This window comes from Clinocottus analis, unplaced genomic scaffold (genome assembly GCF_023055335.1).
Source record: "Clinocottus analis isolate CAN_PGR_092001 unplaced genomic scaffold, fCliAna1.0.p SCAF_1, whole genome shotgun sequence".
NCBI lineage: Eukaryota > Metazoa > Chordata > Actinopteri > Perciformes > Cottidae > Clinocottus > Clinocottus analis.
In genome coordinates, this window is record NW_027175820.1 from 2562171 (window position 1) to 2582803 (window position 20633).

General features: G+C 47.1%; 1 protein-coding gene across 1 annotated transcript in view; it reads right to left on the reverse strand.

Annotated features, from left to right (window-relative positions):
* Nucleotides 1-340: 340 nt before the first annotated feature.
* Nucleotides 341-20633, reverse strand: part of igf1rb (insulin-like growth factor 1b receptor) — a 40627-nt gene continuing 20334 nt past the window's right edge. Inside the window, exons 3-21 of the mRNA XM_068576686.1 lie at nt 16574-16877; nt 16016-16152; nt 15192-15336; nt 13933-14141; nt 13608-13734; nt 12651-12886; nt 11920-12087; nt 11582-11789; nt 10653-10960; nt 10423-10556; nt 9684-9843; nt 9430-9529; nt 8581-8651; nt 8250-8479; nt 8066-8173; nt 6576-6738; nt 5904-6033; nt 5637-5771; nt 341-4950 (exon numbers count right to left, since the gene is read on the reverse strand). Coding sequence (XP_068432787.1) covers nt 4422-4950; nt 5637-5771; nt 5904-6033; nt 6576-6738; nt 8066-8173; nt 8250-8479; nt 8581-8651; nt 9430-9529; nt 9684-9843; nt 10423-10556; nt 10653-10960; nt 11582-11789; nt 11920-12087; nt 12651-12886; nt 13608-13734; nt 13933-14141; nt 15192-15336; nt 16016-16152; nt 16574-16877 — 3602 coding nt within the window. The 3' untranslated portion in view covers nt 341-4421. The remainder of the gene's footprint in view (nt 4951-5636; nt 5772-5903; nt 6034-6575; nt 6739-8065; nt 8174-8249; nt 8480-8580; nt 8652-9429; nt 9530-9683; nt 9844-10422; nt 10557-10652; nt 10961-11581; nt 11790-11919; nt 12088-12650; nt 12887-13607; nt 13735-13932; nt 14142-15191; nt 15337-16015; nt 16153-16573; nt 16878-20633) is intronic.

Here is a 20633-nt window from a genome sequence, read left to right on the forward strand (position 1 = left end):
CACCAGTAGTCAGAGACCTGCCACCAGTAGTCAGAGACCTGCCACCAGTAGTCAGAGACCTGCCACCAGTAGTCAGAGACTTGCCACCAGTAGTCAGAGACTTGCCACCAGTAGTCAGAGACCTGCCACCAGTAGTCAGAGACCTGCCACCAGTAGTCAGAGACCTGCCACCAGTAGTCAGAGACTTGCCACCAGTAGTCAGAGAGGTGCCACCTTTAGGGAGCAGTAGTCAGAGTCCTGCCACACGCTTGTCACTGTGGTGCCAGCACCACAAGGAGGCGCTCGGCCTTGCCGCCTGGAGCTTGACGTTGACTGGACAATATAACACACACACCAGCAGTGAAACAGTTTGCATACATTTTTATTCATCTTAAATCTCGTGTAGAAAAAAAAAAAGAAAAAAAAAAAAGAATCAGACAGTCTCCTTTCCTTCAGCCAATCATTTCCTCTCCAGTACTCAGAATATATTGATGACAGGAAAAAAAAAAACAGCATGTACAAAAGAAAACCAAAAATGAAACTTCAATCTAAACAGATCATTTCAATAGAAAAACACAGGAGCTGGAAGGCTATGAATAACTTACGCACGTCAACATCTCAGTAACAAATTGGCCATCAACGTAACAAAACAAGCAAAGGGGAAGAGGGGGGGGGGGGCAAATGTTTTTAAGTACATGTCCACCCTGAGGTGCTCCAGCGGTAAAAATCAGACCAATCACATCAGCACCAACATGGCACCGACCGACCGGGGTGAACGGGAGCCAGAATGACCGCCAGCCCGACGACCACAGTTGTGTACCAGGAGGGAGAAAGGATGCTGCTTTTTTTTTTTTTTTTTTTTTTTTTAAACATATGGTCGCCATGGCAACAGGTCGAGGCACAAGGAACCGTGCCAAAAAGTTCCGGAAAAAAAAAAAAAAATTGCATCAGAAACACGAAGAGGAAAGCAATGTGTCCAACTCCACTCATTAAAACGAGGAGAACACAAACAGCTTCCGATTGAACATTAAAAAAAACAACAAAAAAAAACTGTTGTGTTGAAAGATAACCAGTGCAGACCGTCCCCAAACCAGACACACACCATCACAATCGAATAAAGCCCGAAAGGGTTGGGAGTGGAAATGTAGTTGTCACTGAAAAAACATACGGAAACGAGATACAGTTGAATGTTTTTTTTAAATTATGAACATTCCTCCGTTAGTGGCTTGATCGGCTCTCTGATGGTCAAAGGGGACTCGCATGTGGACTTTAAAAAGAGCCTTTCCGCCCTCTGGCGGTCCCAGTTTGTGCCTCTCATACATTAACAGTAATTACCTCCCGGGTTTAGCGCTCTACTCTTTTTATTTTATTGGAAACGCATGAACTCGCAAAGCTTAAGACTCCTGATCCAACAAACAGCTGTACGTTACATTTGTCTTCATGTATTTTTCTCCTCCGTCTATAAGAAGAGTCTTTGTGGATTCTGGAAATGCCTTCAGGACGTCATCAAGTGTCCTTCAAAGGACCAAGTGGTCACACTGTATTCCTAAGAAATAAATACAAATAAAAATAAGGATGCAGAGCGACGAGAGGCACAAACTGAGGCTGGCTGTTGCTTAAGTTTTGTGGTTTGAGTGTTTTGAACACGTTAGCGGCTCTCCAGGTCATTATGGACCGCGGAGGGGAGAGGTTTTGTTTTTCTGGACATGTAAATAGATTGAAGAAAAAAAAAAGTGAGGTAGATGGATGGTTGAAGGAATAAAAAAAACCTTCCCCCTGAAAATAGGCGGAAAAAAATCATCAAAATATTAAAGGGGGGGGGGTGAAAAAACAAGGGGAATTTTGTATAGTGATTTACATGAACAAAGAAACAGATAAATAACATCTGGGCTGTGAATCTAAACTGTGTGAGGTCGTGCCGTGTGGTCCTCTCTGATCGCAGCTTCATGTTGGAGCGATGCGGTTCGTTAACCTTGATGATGAGTCCGTCTAACGCCGACATGGAAACCAGTTCTTTCTCTAATCGAGAGTTAGCCTTCTTTGTTAAAAAGGGAACTCGTCCAGGAGAAGAGAAAGAAGCGCCTCGTCAGCGTTTGTCAATCTCGCGACTCGTCCTCTGGTGTGAAATCTTATTTTTCTTAAAGCAAAAGAAAAACAAAACAAAACAGAAAAAAAACCTCAGGGCTGTGAGATGATCCGACTTGCTCCGCAAACCGTTTTAACTTAGTCTACACACACGCGTTAATAACGTGAACAATGGGAGATAAATAGTGTGGAGAACTCCAGCAGCAAACCGAAAACCAGCCTCGACTGAGGAGAGCCTGACGAGCAGGAAGTGGAAATGTCCGACAGACGAGTTTAATGTGTGCGCCTGACGAACACAAGGTTAGTCAAGGCCACATTGAATAAATATTATTTTGAAATTAATTTGCACACATATTTCGAGCCCCGAAACTGACAAAATGTGGTAAACACATGATTAAATATGACTGTACATAAGAAACAAATATTGTAAGTTAAATAATTGAAATGGAGCGAAAAAACAAAAATTAAGCTTTTTTTCCGCCGACAAAGAGTTCTTCTATGCACCTAAAATCTTTTGTCTTTATAAACCAACTGATTGGAGGTGAAGCCAAAAGCGTAAAGCACCTCCATCCTAACTAACTAACAATAGTACTCATCAGTGTATTCAGTTTGATATTTTTCTGTTAGATTTTGTCAGTCGGGGCTCCGTGCGGTAAACGCAAAGACCGGAAAACCGCTCCTGTTTTCACACTGTTGGAGGAAACGCTGCGAGGTGACGAGTGATCATGAAGTAACGGAGTGAGAGGGACAAAGAATCAGGTTAACACACACACAGAAATACACACACACACACACATATGAGGCTGGATGTTTCTGGATATGACAGCACACAAAAAAAAAGAAAAAGAAAAAGAAAATAGAAAAGGATTTTACTTTTCTCCTTGACCTGAGATTTAGCTAGGACTCAGAAGTGACGCCCGACCTCTGACCTCTGGAGGGTTGAGCGGGACCCCCTCCTCTTCCCCTCCCCCCACCTCCCCTAGAGGACACATGGACCTCGATCATCGCTTTCCATCACTGTCCTCCCGTCGGATGGGAGGGAGAAGTCACACAAGGCAAACTGTCGTACCGTTACGCCAACACAAGACACCAAAACCAGCTCAGATACACTTTTACACAATTACAAGCATATATATATATATCTATATAGATATATATAGATATATATATATATTAAAAAAAGGACTGTAGTGGAAATGTTCGCAGAGCCAACCTGAAGGAGATTTGTTTCTCGCTTTTTATATATCTCAACTATATTACAACCACAAAGAGAAATAAGGAATAGCAGCTTCTTCTTGTTTTGTACATGACAAATGTCTCCAACCGTAGAAAAGTTAGAAAAGTGACAACTGGTGCGTACATAAATGCTCTGCCGTGGAGAGATGTCCGAAATGTTGGAGACTGAAGACAAGTCTAAAAAAAACACCTGTTTGTATACAACGGTTTGTGTGAACTCGGAGCAAACCTCCGACAGAGAGACGTCATAGACCCAGACTTCATATTCAACTTCCTCTCTCTCTCTTTCCTCCCCCCCTCTATTCTTGATTGATTACATTTGGCGTTTTTTATTTTTTTTAACCGTGACGGAACGGCACTTTGTGAGAGGAATTTCAGATCAATTTCATTGCAGAGTCGAGTAGCTGCAGCGAGCAAAACCAGCAATGAAGGAGTAGTGTCGGACTGCAGTTAATGTCGTTTTAGAAAAACGTGGTAGTGCTTATTTTCAACCCGGAGAGTTACGGGGACGAGAAGAGAGAATTTTGTACAATTTTGGCAACAAATTTGGCAGATTCGACTTCTCTCCCCATCAGCAGATTGGCTGTTGAATCCCGGCATCGGGCCGACGCCCAACCTGCAGAGCGAGGGACCGCTGACCTCCGTCAAGTGCTTCTTCACTAGATATGCTTAACATTTTTAACCATGATGCACAGCGACTGCAACGCCGGTTTATGAAGGCCTACGCGTCATGTAAAAAAAAAAAAAAAAAGAGGAAAAACAAACTAAGTTCAATTGCAAAGAGATCCCCATCCCCCGAATCAGTTTTTTTAAACTTTCTTTTTCATGAACGGCAGTGTCGCGGTCCGACTGCCAGCTGGTAGAAACCCCACAACTATAAAGAAAACGAAACCGACGTGTGGAGGTACAGCAGAACATGCGCTTAGCGACAGTTTTGTCCACCTTCCTGCGACTCTTTGCTCGTCAGTGAGTAGCCACGCCCCCAGCTGGTGGACACGGGTTTGCTGCATGTGATTTTAAAAAAGAAAAAGAGAGAGAGAGAGAGCGAGAGAGAGCTCTCATCCGCTGAGACATCAGGGTCCTGGCAGGGGTCGCAGTCCAGCTGGTGTCTCTGTCCAAAATCAGCAGGCGGAGGACTGCGGGAGCGGCATGGCGCGTTCGTTTTTGCGCCCGCCGTTCATGTGGGCGTACGGCGGCAGTTCGTCCAGTGACGGCAGCGCCGCCCCCGCCGTGGGGCCCGCGGCCGGCGCGAGGCCCGCCCCCGCCAGCCCGTTGGCCGCCTGCTGGCCGGCGGGCTGCTTGTCCGTGGCGGCGCTCGACGTGCAGGGAGACGAAGGCGAGCTGGGCGCTAACGACGGGGCGGGCGGAGCCTCTGAGCTTGGGGGGGGCGGGGTCTGTTGGGGGTTGACTGGGGTCTGCTGCGTCTGCTGCGTGGCGGACGCGGCGACGGCGTCCAGAGGAACGTTGTCCGCGCCGTCCGTCTTGTCCACGTGGTGCTGAGCGGCGTCCGCCGGCTTGTTGTCGGCGCTGTAGAAGAAACTCGCCTCTTGGAACGACGGGTCCAGCTCGTCCTTCAGGCTGCTGATGATCTCCACGAAGGCCGGACGCATCTTGGGATTGTACTGCCAACACATTCTCATCAGCTCGAACCTACACACACACACACACACACACACACACACACACAGGCCGTGACGATTATTAAAATATTAAAAGCGGTAACGTGAAGCGTCACGACGAGAAAAAGAAAACATCGTTTGAGCAAACGTACAATACTCGCATCCAAAACGAAGGCACAGAAAATAAACAATCTGAGATCCCAATGTGATCAGAATCCTGTTGCAGTGATTCACCGTCCAATAATAATGTGTACAGAGGAAAATAGAGCTGAAAAAAAGTCCCTACACACACGCGGAAGATGAGGAGAATATGATATTGGGACATCACTTCAAGATTTGTTTGTCATGTTTTATATTTTTAAATCCAGCCCTTATTGTAATTTAAATTAGAGAAGAACGTGTACATTATGTATAATTCCTCCAGGTAAATTTGAAAGCTGACGATGAATATTGAGATATTAATCAATTGAACTTTTTTAGAAAGCCATTATAGGCTGCTAACGGGGTAGCTAAAGCGAGCAGCCGGTTAGCTTAGCTTAGCACAAAGACAAAAAAAGTTAGCCCAGGCAAGCGTTTTGACGTTTCAGTATTTGTATCGATTAACCAAACAAGACAATGGCATGTTATTGAGTGATCTTCAGCGTCATGTTTGCATGAATCTGTGGGAATAGAGGGTTGAAACAGCAGGGTGGAGGGACAGATTGCGCGTCGTCTTACAGCAAGTCGGGACAGCTCTGCGGTTTCTCCAGCAGCCCTCCCTCCATGACGAAGCGGAGCACCTGCTCGTTGGACAGACCCTGGTAGGGCTGCTCCGACAGGGTGGCGATCTCCCACAGTACCACCCCGAAGGACCTGCGCGGAGAGGAGGGGAGGGGAGGGTTTACAACCGATGCCTGTTCCATCATCGCCATCGTACTTCGGTAGGAGTGAAACACAGAAAATGAAGCCGCCACCGCGAGTTGTTTGTTTTGCCCGCCTGCTCACCAGACGTCCGAGGTGGTGGTGAAGACCCCGTCCTTCAGAGACTCGGGCGACATCCAGCGGACGGGGAGCAATCCCTTGCCACCTTTGCGGTAGTAATCCGTCTCGTAGATGTCTCTGGTCATGCCAAAGTCTGCGAGTACACACACACAAAACAGGAAGTGAAGCTTTGAAGATGTCTACGTAAAATACATTTGCTCCAGTAAACTGTTGCAGCTGGTTCTGGTACTTGTATCATGCGTGTCTGTATTCCACAGGGGGGCGCTCTTTACTGAGGTTACAGGCCTTGACATTTTACTACAGTGACCGCAATCCCCTCAGCGATCCCTCTGTACCGCTGTTGCAGACTTTGAAAATTCCTTGGCAGTCATTGCAACCACGATGGTCACGACGACGGCCAGGACCTTTTCACACAGAGTTTGGATCCTATTCTCTGATAGGAAACAAATCTGGAAACGAGATGTTTACTTGCGTCACATTTCCACTGGAGAAGTTCTGGCTCGGCGGATGAAAACACGTCGACAGCGCGACACCGCTGCCCCCTAGAGGGTTTCCTTTACCGGCACATTAAAGCCACGCTGGTGAATTTGGCCGTCTGGCAGCTCGATAGTTTGGACGTTTACGCTTCATGACATTCCCAGACATTGACCTCCGACCTCCTCGCAGGTCCTTTACCTCCTATCTTAACGGTGAAGTCCTCGGCCACCATGCAGTTCCTGGCTGCCAGGTCTCTGTGGACGAACTTGTTGGCGTTGAGGTAAGCCATGCCGTCAGCGATCTGCCCGGCCATCTGAAGCATCTTCTTCAGGGGAGGCAGAGACAGGCTGGACCACTGTTGCTGCAAACAGACAGACAGACAGACGGGGAGGGAGTCAGTTCTCACAGGAAGGACAAGGTCCTGCAGCTGAGCCACAGCTTATCAGTTCCCTGAGAACGTGCACAGCGCACATTTCACATGAAGAATAAATGTCATATTGTTTGCATGTTTTAATCACATGACCAGCTCACAGCTAAAATGTGATGAAATACTTCATTTTTAGGTTATAATGTTTTTGAGGGATCCCGTGTTGTTTTGGCAGGTGTCATATTTTGGGATTAAAGCCATTATTGAGAACACGAGCAGAACCTCATGTGGTCAGTACAACCTGATTTTAAGGTTTTCAATAAAGATCTTAAATTATGGTTAAGAGAAAATGTTGTTCACACATTCAACACATCACACTTTCACGTTGTGTATGTATCTGTGGATGGATTCTCTTTTTTATTCTGTTTTATCAAATTTATTTTATTTTATTTATTTTTTAAAAAGCCTCCTGTGGACAAGTGTTGGAAATTAGCATTCGCTTTATACACTCAACACAGTGCATCTGCTTTTTCTTTAGTGCGTAGATGTGTGCTAGGAATCATAATGTCCACATGAAATAAATAAAGTCTAAGTCCAAATCTCAATTGTATGGAAACCCATTTCCACCACACAAAACAACAAAAATCATAATTATGAGATAATAAAGTCATTATTATGAGATAAAAAGTCATTTATCTCATATTTTTATTTCTTTGTGGCTTCAATGGGCTTCAATGGGACACATTGTTTTTAAGACTGGAAATTGAGATTCGAGTCACCTTTCAAGAACTGAAAAGTCCAAATCATCAGGAATCCAAATCAAACCAACTCAGGCTACGTAGACGCGACTACATTTGCTCATTTTTAAAAACACATTCATTCTGCTACGTCTACTCCAGAAACGGCGCATCTTAGATCCACGTTTGCTTCTTTATTTGGGTTTCATCAGCCCCGACGTGTCCTTCTCTGATTCGTCACACAATCCCTTTATGGGAGAAAACATCCGGCCCGACAACCGGGGGCTAATTTCAACACGGATAACGAATTACAAGCGTTGCCGACCTTGTCGTCTCTGCCGGCAGCTGCATTTTATAAGGCCACTACTGCCGGCAAGCGCAGCAGGCGAGCTATTATTTTGAGCGTTTCGTGACGTTATTAACTCCGCGTGGAGCGCCTGTTTTTGTAACGTGATACATGGGGTTGTTCAGGAGTGGTTGTGTGGGGCGGAGATTATTTGTGAAGCGCCGCTACAGCGCTCGTCTGGACAGAGATTGTTTTAAAAATTTAAAAAAGTCGATGAAGGTTAGAAGTCAGTCAGTACCTCTTTAGGTCGGAGGGAGCGCAGGTAACTCTTCAGGTCCCCTCGCGTCATCAGCTCCATGATGACCAAGGTGGGTTGGCCCTGAGAAACCACTCCCAGGAGACGAACCTGCACCAACACACAGCGTCACGTCACGAGGACTGAACGACATCGTCGCCGTCGTCATCCTGCAGTGCGTACGTACCACGTGGTGACAGTTGAACTCCTTCATGACGGAGGCTTCGTTGAGAAACTCTATCCTCTCCCTCATGCTGGCCGACTCGTTGACGGTCTTGATGGCGACGTGAGTCTCCGGTTCGTCCTTGACCACGCCCTTCGCCAGGCCCTCGTACACCATGCCGAAGGACCCCTGGCCGAGCTCGCGGCTCAGGGCGATCTTCTCCCGCGCCACCTCCCACTCGTCTGGTACGTACACTGCACGGAGAGGAGAGAGAGAGAGAGAAAACACGCGTTGATCAAATGAAGCAGCGGAAAAACAACTTCCGCTGCATTCCTCGCGTTCACGCCACACTCACTTTCCGCGGCGCTGAAGTACTCGGGGTTGACCGAGGCGTACAGGACTCCATTACCAAGCCGGTCACTGCTCCTGACCGGGAAAGAAAACAGACACGTTTACGGACGCACGGACACACTTTCCTGTGCTTTTGTAGCGCCCTGAAATACATTATCAAATGTTGTTGTTCCAATTGGGCAGACAGTATTGCGTTGGCGCTTTATAACAAAGAAAAAAAAAAAGAGTGCTGTCTCTTTAAGAGAGAAGGGAAGAAGACGGGCGGATGAAAAAGTAGATCGTTGTTACACGAAAACTTTGGTGGATAAATGTTGCAAAACCAAAGCAGGATGTGTGTCTGGACAATCCATATAAAGGGTGCAACACTTTCTCCCACGTGTGCACGTCTGCGTTGGGTGTAAACGTGAATTTCAGAGTGCTAGTTTCCAACGAATATCGGCAAAACATTTCTGAAAATTCCACTTGGGTTGGAACATAACAAAACATTGATTTACGCTTTAGAAATAGAAAAAAGAAAGAAAAATAAACAAATAAAATGTTTGAGCGTGGCGGTTCTTCCTTGTAGCGCAATATATGCCTCCCAGCATTTGAACCACGTTGATGCATTTATTCATCATCTTATCTAAACACGAACACTTCCTAATGGAGGGTACCAATCACAGCGCACATTCTCGCTATATTTTCCACTCGTGTGATTGAATGTGGATCCCAGTGTGACCACATCAACCGTTAGCAACTGGTTGAAACATTGAAAAAGAAGAAAAATGGTTTGCTTGTTTTTTCACGTTGTGATCAGAAATTCTGTTTTGAAACAATCGCTGTGCTTACGACGACAGTAGACAAAAACACACACCTTTTCCTGCTGAGGACCACCAGGATTGGGACCAACAGACAGATGAGGAGGATGATGACGATAGGAACGAAGATAACGGCGTAGAACACGTTTTCGTATCCTGTTGGGTCAAACACTTTGATTACTTCCAGGGTTGCAGTCCTCTGTCTTCATGTCTGAGCTGCTTTCTTTTAAACGGACACGAATAAAGCGACGCAGTGACAATGTCTGTGTGTGTGTGTGTGTGTGTGTGTGTGTGTGTGTGTGTGTCTTACGTTCAGCCACGTAGAGATCCACAGCGTGTGTCCACGAGCCGTTGCCAGCCAGCGACGTGGCTCTCACTCTGACCGAGTAGTTTCCTGGACCGAGGTTGGACAGCCGGACGCCGCGCTGGGCCTGATACATCTGACCAGAGACGCATTCGTGCTTCTCGGTCTGACACACACACACAGACAGACACACAAAAATAATGCTTACTGTGTTCTGACTGTTACAAATGCAAAAATAAAAAAGGGAATGTTTTTTGTTTTTTTTAATCTTTACTGTGTAAATAATAGGGTTCGCTACATCTGGTCAGAACCAATTGTTGCCAAATAACAAATTGCGGTTAGTTTCGTTTTTTTCTGGTTGCGTTCGTGACGTCACTCTTGTTTACTGGGTTCAGCTGTTCTGTGTGAAATGTCTTTTTCTTCTCACTTTATAACCAAAGATGTGTATTTAGCACACACTTATATGGTATTATTTTGTGTTTCCTGCACTAGTAATGTTGCAACCATTAATGAGTACAACGCTTGTGCTCAGTAACTCAAGTTTATTAAAGGTTTAATCTAAATTCTTACGACCTCCAAACGATGAGGTAACAGTTTACTCCATAAAGCAAAGCAAGAAATGCTATGCATAAAGATAAAGATATTGATTTTCCTCCAACTAGTTGACTATTTCCCTCTGACGGGAGGAGAGTGCTAATAAATAAACTCTCAAAAATTAAATAAACATCAGACTTTTTGACGTTACCTCAGCAGCCAGTTTAAACTTGATCTCATACATGAGGATGAGTCCGTTGGGGTGAGGAGGCTCCAGCCAGCGCAGAGACACCCAGTCCTCGTGGCCCTCCCAGCTCACTGGGCCGGGTATGTCGTCGGCCTTTTCTGGAGAGCCGCAGGAGAGGACAGGTTACCGTTTCTTCAGTGGCTAGGCAATCCTAACATTCTCCTGACATTCGCCAACATCGTTCCCCCTCTAACCTGCAGGCTTGGTCCTGGAGAAGACGAACTCCGCGGCGCTGCAGCTCTGCACCTGCCGGTTGCAGGCGTGGATGTCGATGCGGTACACCGTGAACGGCTGCAGGCCGGAGATCTGCAGCTCGCGCTCCGTCACCGCTTGCTCCACGAAATCGAACTGCCTGTCGGCCGGCTCCAAGTCCGCCGCGGCGCTGCTGTTGCCCGCGGCGTGGGGAGGCGGCGCGGTGCTGCTGTTGGCGTGCAGCCGGTTGCGGCGGGGTTGAGTGGAGTTGGCTATGCCGAAGAGATCTCGGCGGCGGCGATCCGGCGGCCTGGAGGAGAGAGGAAGAGCACGAGAGATCTGAGACTAACATCTAGAAATCTGATGAAGGACAGCTAAAAGAAAAATGGCTACGGTCAAATAAAAATACAACAAAGAGAGTTTTAGTTCTCCATAAGTGCCAGGTTGTGTTTCATCTTGTGCCATTTTATCTTTAACTGCAGTTCTCTTTTGAGGGGAAACGAGCAACGCTTTCCTCTTTCTAACCGTTTCAGACAGACCCACCACATGTGGGAACGGTATGTAACGGTCCAGTTTACAAGGTGAAATGCATGTTGGTTCACACAATGTCCGGGTCTGAGGTCAGCTGGAAATAAAAACGCAGGTAATGTGACACCTTCCCACCTGTTGTCTATCTTCAAAATGCATGCATCCCTTTTTTCTTCGTCTGTGTGTACTGAGAACTAATTAACATCAACTGGACCGAGAGAGATAATGAGATACAGATGTCTGAAGTGAAAGACAGAAGAATCAGACGCAAGCCAAAACACAATTTAAAAAAAGAGTTTAAAAAGAGAGATTTTCAACATGTTAATCAATCTGTTTATTGGGTTTTAACAGTTCATTGGCCAACAACTAAAGACCTGAAAGACGATGACAATGAGCCGCTCACCTCGGTGTGAAAATGGAGTTGTGCAGGAAGTTCTCAAAGACCTTCCTGTAGGAGGCGTCGGCAGCTTCGGCCTTCAGGTCGTCGGCCGATTTGGGGCAGGGGCAGCAGGGGCCTTTGTTCGGCCCGTCGGGATCTGGCTTCGTGGGCTTGGTGTCCTCCTCCTGGTCTCCCACGCCTATGGCGGCGATCCTGATGGGGATCTTCAGCTCTGGGAGGAAGAGGATGAGGCAGAGAAAGAAGAAGAAGAAGAGGAAGATGAAGGCGTGTTTTCGTGATTAGGCGTTCTCTCCTCCATCTACTTAGCGAAGAAGGAAGTTGAGAGTTTGTGCGTTTCGTACCCTTGGAGCAGTAGTTGTGCTGATACAGCTCTCGGTCTTCGGCTTGCTGCTGCCACCTCACCAGGTAGTAGGTCTGGTTCCCGTTTGGCGAGATGGGCGGCGACCAGCGCACCACCAGCTGCGTGGTGGAGTTTGAGTACGCTCGCACGTCCTGAGGCATGGAGGGCGCTGAAAGAGACACGTGACACACTGAATCACTCCTGCGCCCGTTTTCTTTTCTCCCCCCCCCCGCTTCTCATAACACATTGCGGCACTTGCTACGCCTTCGCGGTGCAGCTGGATTTATTTAAAGCAATCTGTCGTTTCATATAATCATATTTTGTAAATCAGATTTCCCCCCCCCCCCCCCACTCCTCTCCTCTCCCACCACCCTCCATCTCTTTGAGTTGCAGCTGTGTTTACAAAAACAGCCTTCCTCTCTATTCTCCTCACACACTACGTCTGGATCACATACAGAAATGTGAAACGCGCCGCAGTCACGGACCAGTCGCTCATGTGAGAAACGAGCAGCAATGTGGACGGGAACATTTAGCCGATGACCCGAGGGTTCGTCACTGTCGCCGGGTAAGATGACACTCTCCCCCTTTGATTGCTGGCAATTATAAGCTTTGTTAAATATCAGTCTCGCTCTTTTAGCGCCTCCCCGCTATTTGCAATCACTTGTAGCGTCTACTGCGACGATGCAGCCCCGCGGCCTGCTCGTTAACCTTGACCTTCGGCGTTTCATTTACCTGAAGGGCTGGTGCGGATGTACACCACCTTGCTCTTGGCGCTCGGCAAATGTTTGTCCTCCACCATGAGCGTGATGGCCTTGACGAACACGGCGTACTGCGTCCAGGGCTTCAGGTTGGACAGCAGGACTCCGGGGTCAGAGTCCTTGTCCTCCCTCAGCTCCACGTCCACCATGTTCCAGCTGTTGGAGCCGCAGCCGTCCTGCCCCTCGAACTCGGTGATGTTCTGGAAGGGCCTGCAGGGAACGCGGTTCAATTCAATCGATCATTACCTTTTTTACATTTATGAAATTTTTTTTTTTTATTTATTCTGTTTACATATGTGTTTACATATCAGCGATGTAAACAAACAGTCCACGGCATTGGAAATCACCGAGAGCGTTTTCCATTTATTTATAATTGCAGCTATATTGAATTCAGACTACAATATAGATTCCATTGTTTTAGAAATGCATTTTTTTAACATTATAATGCAATGTATCGTAAAATAGAATAAAACGCTTGTTAGTATGTTTTTTTAATACAATTTTTTGCTAATATCAGTTACCAACCCAAAACAAAAAGGCATTTTTTTGTCATCCCTACTTCCGTGATTGTGTTATTTCCATAGAAGTGCAGTACGAGTGAAATACTTGGCCACGGGAGAAGAAAATGTCCCGAAGGATTGGGGTTCAGACGGTTAATGGCACCCAATAAGCTCAACTCCTAATATTCACATAAAAATCCACATTAATGGAGAGTTGTGTTTTTTTATAGATTTTCTGCAAATTTGTTTGAGATTTGCACTTATTCTGATGGAAACTTGCATATCAATTAGTCAAGTTTATTTGCTGTTCAGAGTATTTTTAAGTTAATTAACCTGATGGTGAGGATCTGATTGGCAGGAGAAATCCAGTTCCAGCTTCTCTCATTGCTCCAATCAGTAGAAAGAAAAACAGAGTTCACAAATAAACTTACGCCTCCTTGTAGTAGACGATAAAGCTGATGAGGTCTCTGTAGTCTGGGGGCCGGTAGCGCTGCCAGGTCAGTTTGATCCTTGTGCTGCTGGTGCTGTTGGACTTGAACGTCAGGATCGTGCTTTCACCTTAAGGAGACGGGAGTGAGGGAGGGAACTTTAATATGTTTCTTTTCATGTGTGCATCCATCAGTCTGGGCGACAGATAGCAGATAGTGGTGCAGAGCAGCATCAGGCTCAGGGAGGGTGTAAGTCCTGCACATGCAGCGGGCGTCGCAATTCAACCTCTAGCGTTTTTTTGTGTGTTTTTTTTCCAGTGACACTCACAGCTGGCTCGGTCGCCGTTGTTCCGGAAATCGCTCTCATCGAATCGGCCCCGGATTCCCGTCTTGTCCCACATCTTGCGGATCTCGGACATGCAGAGCTTCGGGTTGGCCCTGAAGAACAGCTTTCCCGCCTTGATGGTGAGGTTGTGCTGCTTCCAGTCCCAAAGATACTGGAGCTGCTGGTTGTCCACGGCCACGAAGGCGTACATGCTGGAGGGGGGCGGAGGGGAAGAGTAGATGAACGGACGATGGCAGATCGAAGCGCTTCTCAAGTGTGCATTCGTTCTGTCATGTTTCTGTGCCGGTTAATTGTGATTCGTGTCAAGCTGAAAGCCAACTTTCTATGCTAGTTGTCCAAAAGGTATCAGCAGAGTGCTTCTCAGTAGAGCTCCATATGTTCAGCTGCTGGTTTAATAGCCCAGTTAGACAGTAGGGGGACAAGAAAAAACGATCCCGAGGAATGAGATTAACCAGGGACCGCTTCTTTTTTTTTTATGCTCGAAGAGGAGAGACGGTGCAGTTTGTTGGGTAGCACTCAGACATTCAGGAATGACTGCAATGTGGGCCTTGGGACAGGGAGATTCCTGTGAAGTCAAGGATAAACAGACGGAGGAGGGAGTGAAGGACTCTGCGTGACCCTGAGAGAACCTTTTCCACGACTTGTTTTGAAGCCGTGCAGCATTCAAGGTCTTGCAGAAGAAAAAAATTGGGACACCTGCTGTTAGCTTTTAGTCACTATATTAACATTCCCAGTGAAAAGAAGGAAGAAAAAAAAGAGAAACTATTTCAGTGATACTTTCACTGCTACCAACACAAAACAAGTAAGCCTGCCCAGTCTGCACCCTCACAGTCAAAACATCCTCTTCCTCGTCTCTCCAGCCTTTAAGCGATGACCTCGGCTAACCACAGGAAAAAAATAAATACATTCCCATTCAAATTAACATAGCATGATGTGTTAGCCAACTTGCTAATTCAGGCTGCTGGGTGCAACGGTCCGTCGCCTCACTCCCAGTCGTGGATAATCCTCAGTTGCACCTCTGTGTATATATTTTTTAAATACATTTGTCTACTGAATATGGAGCCAAGTACTATTCACCATAACACGTTCGTATTTAGGTGATTAACTGTACAGTAAAATATATTTACAGAAGAGTAGAACTCAACTGAACTCAACGGATGTCTGAAACTTGGTTGTTTTTGTGTGTGTTTGTGTGTGTGTGTGTGTGTTCGCGGTTAAATTGTGTGTGTGTTTGTCCCTACTCATCCAGAAGGTTGTCTCCGTCGATGTGTCGGAGGTTGCGGAGGAAGGCCAGCGAGCTCAGAGTTTGGGAGTGTCGGATCCGGACGTTCCCGGTCACCCTCTGGATCAGACCTGTGAAGCTCTCCAGCTCTGCCACCATGTTGTCTAAACACACACAAAGACGCACACAGACTACTGTTAGTTCTCATTTATTTTTCCCTCACCCGTTTCATTGGTCCATTTCTACATTCATGCTTCTGAACATCTGGAGTTGTAAATCTTGCATTTATACTTTGCACTATAATATCATCTATCTTTAACTTGTAGGCCGCTCAAAGTTTGACATCTTTGTTTTACTAGAAATTCCATCTCAGCTAAATATGTAAATTTTCCTTTTTCTATCTCGATCTCTTTAGGCGACATCTGGATAATGAAACGCCTCCTGGAACTGTTTTAAAAGCCCTGCTCTAGACTAACCTTGTCATCACTTCTGCTTTGTGGACCCATTTATGTTATCAGCGAAACACAAAACCGCTTCGGTCAGTCGTGTTTTGAAAACAAAAATCCAGCGGCCTCATCTGTCAATATGTCAACACGCTCTGCTGAAGAGCTGCAGAGTGACGGGCAGTGGAGGACGCGTGGAAACGGTTATTAGCGTCAACCGTCATGCTGCTGCTGCTGCATGCTGCTGCTGCATGCTGCTGCTGCATGCTGCTGCTGCATGCTGCTGCTGCATGCTGCTGCTGCATGCTGCTGCTGCATGCTGCTGCTGCATGCTGCTGCTGCATGCTGCTGCTGCATGCTGCTGCTGCATGCTGCTGCTGCATGCGCGTGCAGTACTTACGGCCTCGGCGGATGTTGATGTGCAGGTTGCCTTTGATAACGGTGCAGCCTTTGAGAGACTGAGCGGCATCCACGGAGTCGATGATCTTCTCATCGCACACTTTATCGCACAGACCATCGCAGGCTTTACAGAACATACTGGAGAGACAAGAGAGGGAACAGGGGACAGGTGACGGTGTCGTTTTACTGACGTACATTCATTCTCTAAAGTCTTGTATGTCTTCCCTGACCTTTATTTTTTTATGTCTTTTTCCCCACTCCCAGATTTTTACGGTGATGTTTGACGGCAACAGCCAAATTGTGTCTAGGAGAGAGTTTTACCTAGAAAACCTTTATTATTTCACCAAACAACTTCAGGTTTATAAAGTGGACATGGATGGATGGTTGCTTCTACTATCACCACGCTATATTGTACCTGTTTTTCAGTCATTTTAGAATGGAAACTAATAGCAGGCTGTCGAGTTGGTGCCGATGTCAGGCCAACAATTGCGAGAACCTCCACCTAATGTCTCCATTTCAGCCATCAGGGAGAGGGTGGAGGGTGGGGGTTGCGGCTCACCTGTTGGGTGCGGTCTGCATGTACCCGTGCGGGCACTCCGACATGCACTCTCCGCCGTGGATGACGAAGCTGTTGAAGTCGGGCAGGTGGACTTTGGAGCAGAGCTCTTTGCTGACGCAGCGCCAGCCCTCGAACTTGTAGGTGTCGCGAGGGCAGTCGGCCACGCAGCGCCCCTGGTGGTAGTAATGAGCGCAGGCCGCGCACGCCGTGTCGCTCCCGGGGGCCGTGCAGCTGCCCAGACACTGAGGGTGGCAGCACTCGCCGTCCGCCGTGCACGCTTGACGCGCGCATTTCTCCGGGCACTCTGTCGGGGGGAAAAAAGGGAGACAGAGTAAGTATTACGCCTACGCGGGTGAGTGGAAATGTCGACACACTACTTTATAGTACTCGCAACAGATATGGTTCAGTCCAATTCGGATATTTGTATTCACACATTGCAAGCTCCGCCGTGCTAATTTAGCAAAGCAGGATACATCCGGATACAGTTCTAGGGTGATACAGAAGTATAATGGCGGTGTTCTCGGGAGACCGGCGGGTTGCCACAAAGACATTTGAACTGGATCAGTATTTAAAGGAAGTCGGCCATGGCCGGATGTTGCACATCAGCTCAATGGATCACTAATAACACTTGCCAGAACCTCGCTTCTTTCGCAACTCTCATCCCAAATCCAGCAAACAAAAAAACACAATCGCCTACACCATCCCCCACAGCAAAGGGATATTTACCTACTTTAGAAAGTCAGCATGTGACAAACAAACCAGTCAGCCTCAATTTGCCCTCTGGCTATACTGGCTACGGTTCATAAAGACATTATCTGCATTATCTTCAGTGGAGCGACTCACAACACGGATGTAAATGTGTCATCGATCTGAACCCAGCTCACTGCGTGCTTCACGTTCAAACCACCACTTTTGTATGCAAGTTTCTTATATCTCAAAGAAAAAGAAAACAGATGTAAACACAGCGAACAGACCCCACAGTCCTGTGACAGGTTGCTCATTAGAGGACACTGTTGTGAGCTGGGCGGGCTGGTGTGGAGCCCAGTAGCGTGCAATCCCAGATCCGCAGTGACACAAAAGCCCCTCCGGTCCGGGTTTTCCACCGAGCTCTGCTACAAATAACTCCTCCAGTTGCTGTGGCGTGTCCCTCTAAATAAGAGGATATTGTAAAAACTGATGACGGGAAAAACTGATTGAGACACTTCAGAAAATAGGAGAAAAAAAAACTAAACGCTGGACCGGCGAAGCGAAGTACGGGAGACTTTTTAACACGGCTTTTCTGACAGCGGCTCACCGGCTCCACATGACACAGAAAAGCTCGAGGCCCCTTCGCAGCACCTCGACTGTGAGCGACAGGGACAAACGGGAATCGCTGTGGAAACACTTTGAATTTGAAAAGATTTGTGTGTGTGTGTGTCCTGTAAGGCATGAAGAAAAAGGAGAGGCCACAGCAACAACTAAATGACCCCCCCTTCCCGCCCCCCGCTAAAAAAAAACTGTAATTCTGATTATGTCATCGACTTAGGTTAGCCAAGGCTGTGTTTAAACAAAGGGATAAAAGTTGTTTATAGGACCCTGAGTGATAGAAACGGCGAAGCACGTTGCAACACGTCGCCTCCGTCAAACGAATTGACGCTCCAGCCGGAGGAGTTGCGTTCTGTTGCTCGTTGTGTTTATGTTCCAGCAACGCATCCATTACTTCAGGATGAATGTGTGCGAGTCAGAAGATCTGCAACTTGCTTCACCACCGTGTGCTCAAAATGGGTAAAGTGATGCTGAGAGAGCTGCTCAGGCTCTGTGGGAGTGGAGGGGGGGGCACGAGCCTCCAAAAGACAGATGTCAAATTGGAAGAGGAAGTCGTTCCCGGGGGCCTGAAACACAACGGAGAGGGTCCAACAATCTGCTTGATCTTTTCCCTCAACAACTTGGAGCTTAGTGCTGAAAGGAAGTGTGTTTATTGGGAAAATGCCCGCCATAAAAAGCACAGTTGAACTTCAGTCAGTCCAATCGGTCACCTTTGGACACCAAAGGGGTTAATGCATTTTAATGCATTCACGCTAAACCCTGCCTGCGGAAAAACTGTGAAATACGTTGAGATATTATCTTGTAAGAGCAGTCACTATTCCTGTTTCGACATGAGGTTTCTCACACGCTGGGAAAAACTGTTTCATCGAACAATCAATTGTGGAAAAATAGTCGCTGAAGATTTCTTATGCCGACCGACTCGTGGCAGCTCCAATAATAAAAAAAATGATTATGTTTATTTGGGTGGCATTTTAGGACACATTTATGAGCTGTGAAATTACAACGTATCTACATTTAAAACTAAATGTGTCGAAATAAAAAAAAAAAATTCTTTAGCTATATATTACAATGGTTCATTATCATCACACTGAATTACTGTGCAGCCTCTCTAGTCTACACCGCTCCGACAAAATATCTGATACTGCCAAACAACCAAATACAGATTGACTTGATACGTCAAACCCATACAGGCACACCTGCTCAGGAAACACCTTCCTGCGATGCCAACCGCGAGCTAAACCCTGAACACTGCTCTGGCAGAATTCAGGGTGTCGGGGAAATCTACCGCCTCTTTTCCGATACGGCCAACATTTTAACGCCGGGCGGTGCCCACGAGGTGACCTTCCAGTCCCCCTCCTGACTTAAAGCTCTCAGACCGTGTGGTCCCAACAAACCATCCAGCGGGGCTGTTTGCGCGCAGCAGGAGGGAACCAGCGCTGCCATTTCTCTCTGGCACACAATGTTCTTTCCCCGCTCGGAGCCCCCCCGACTCTGCCCTCTGACCTCTGAGACGGAGAGGAGGGGGTGGGGTTGTTTGAAAGGTGTAATTTCGTGGCGTGGTAATGTACAGCCTCGGGCTGGCAGACGGAGAACGCTGAGGGGAGGGGAAGTAGGATAATCTGCGACGGAAGTTTTGGCTCAGACCGAAGCTGTTAAATCTGCAGCTTCCCGAACACAACCCACCGGCTGACCGGCGTGAACACACAAGTGTGCATCAGCGTTCCACTGGACATCTGCAGCGTAATGAATCCCAGCTTCCAGCTTTCAGCCCCCGCCCCCCACCTCTTTACTGCACTTTCAGACAACACACATGTATATTGTCTTACGTTTTGGAGGATAATCGTGCTCGGTTTTGGGTCCTGTAAGAACTCGCGTTGGCATGGAGTCTGTTAGTTAGTTTGTAGCCGTGTAGCGAGGAAGAAAGTGAAGAAATGTGAACTGGGCGCCTTCCAATCAACTGGTTTCGGAGCGATTGAACTCTGCTACACTACAGTCAGATGTTGCCACCGAAGATGGCTACACATGGGAGTCATTTTGGCGGTAAAGCGGCGAGGAAGCAGAGGCCGAGACCAGACAGAACTGAGTGGCCCGGGCCAGCCGATCGTCTCCGACAGAAATGGGGAAAAGGTCTTAGACGCAGAAGAGCATTCACACGGGATATCCGAGAAGACGGAAACAGCAAATGAGACGCGTTAGTTTCATGTTCACCACGTGACAATTTATTCGTGAAAAATCCATTTTTTCTTTTTCATTTTTCCACAAAAAAAGGCAAAGAAAACACATCAAGCTAGCTTCTTTTAAGTATCATAAAATGGTCCCGCGTCCATACAGCTTTGAGTAATTAAACAATCTACATGGGGTGTGTCTCCCGGTGTCCTCAGGTATTCCATTGAAAGGGAGGGTTGTGGAAAGTTACAGGAGGTAAAACCCTTTTTCATTTCGTGGGTCAGGAAGCCCATATAAAGACTTTGAGGGAAAGTTAAACATCACCAGCTAAACGGCGGCGAAATGTTGCTTCTAACCTCATTTTTCAGAGCAGCCATACTAAGATGAGACTTCATAATTCTGAATATCTTACTTCGCTGGCTGGCTAAACAATGAAAAGTTGCAGGTGGACTTTTCTTTCCCTCCGTCTCTCTCTCTCCCTCTCAGCTGATCAACAAAGAATTAAAAGCCTTTTCTGTTAACTGTTAATCCTTTTTTTTTTCCCCAGCCCTCGTCCTCGGGGCGTTACAGGAACGGCGCGTCACACGCA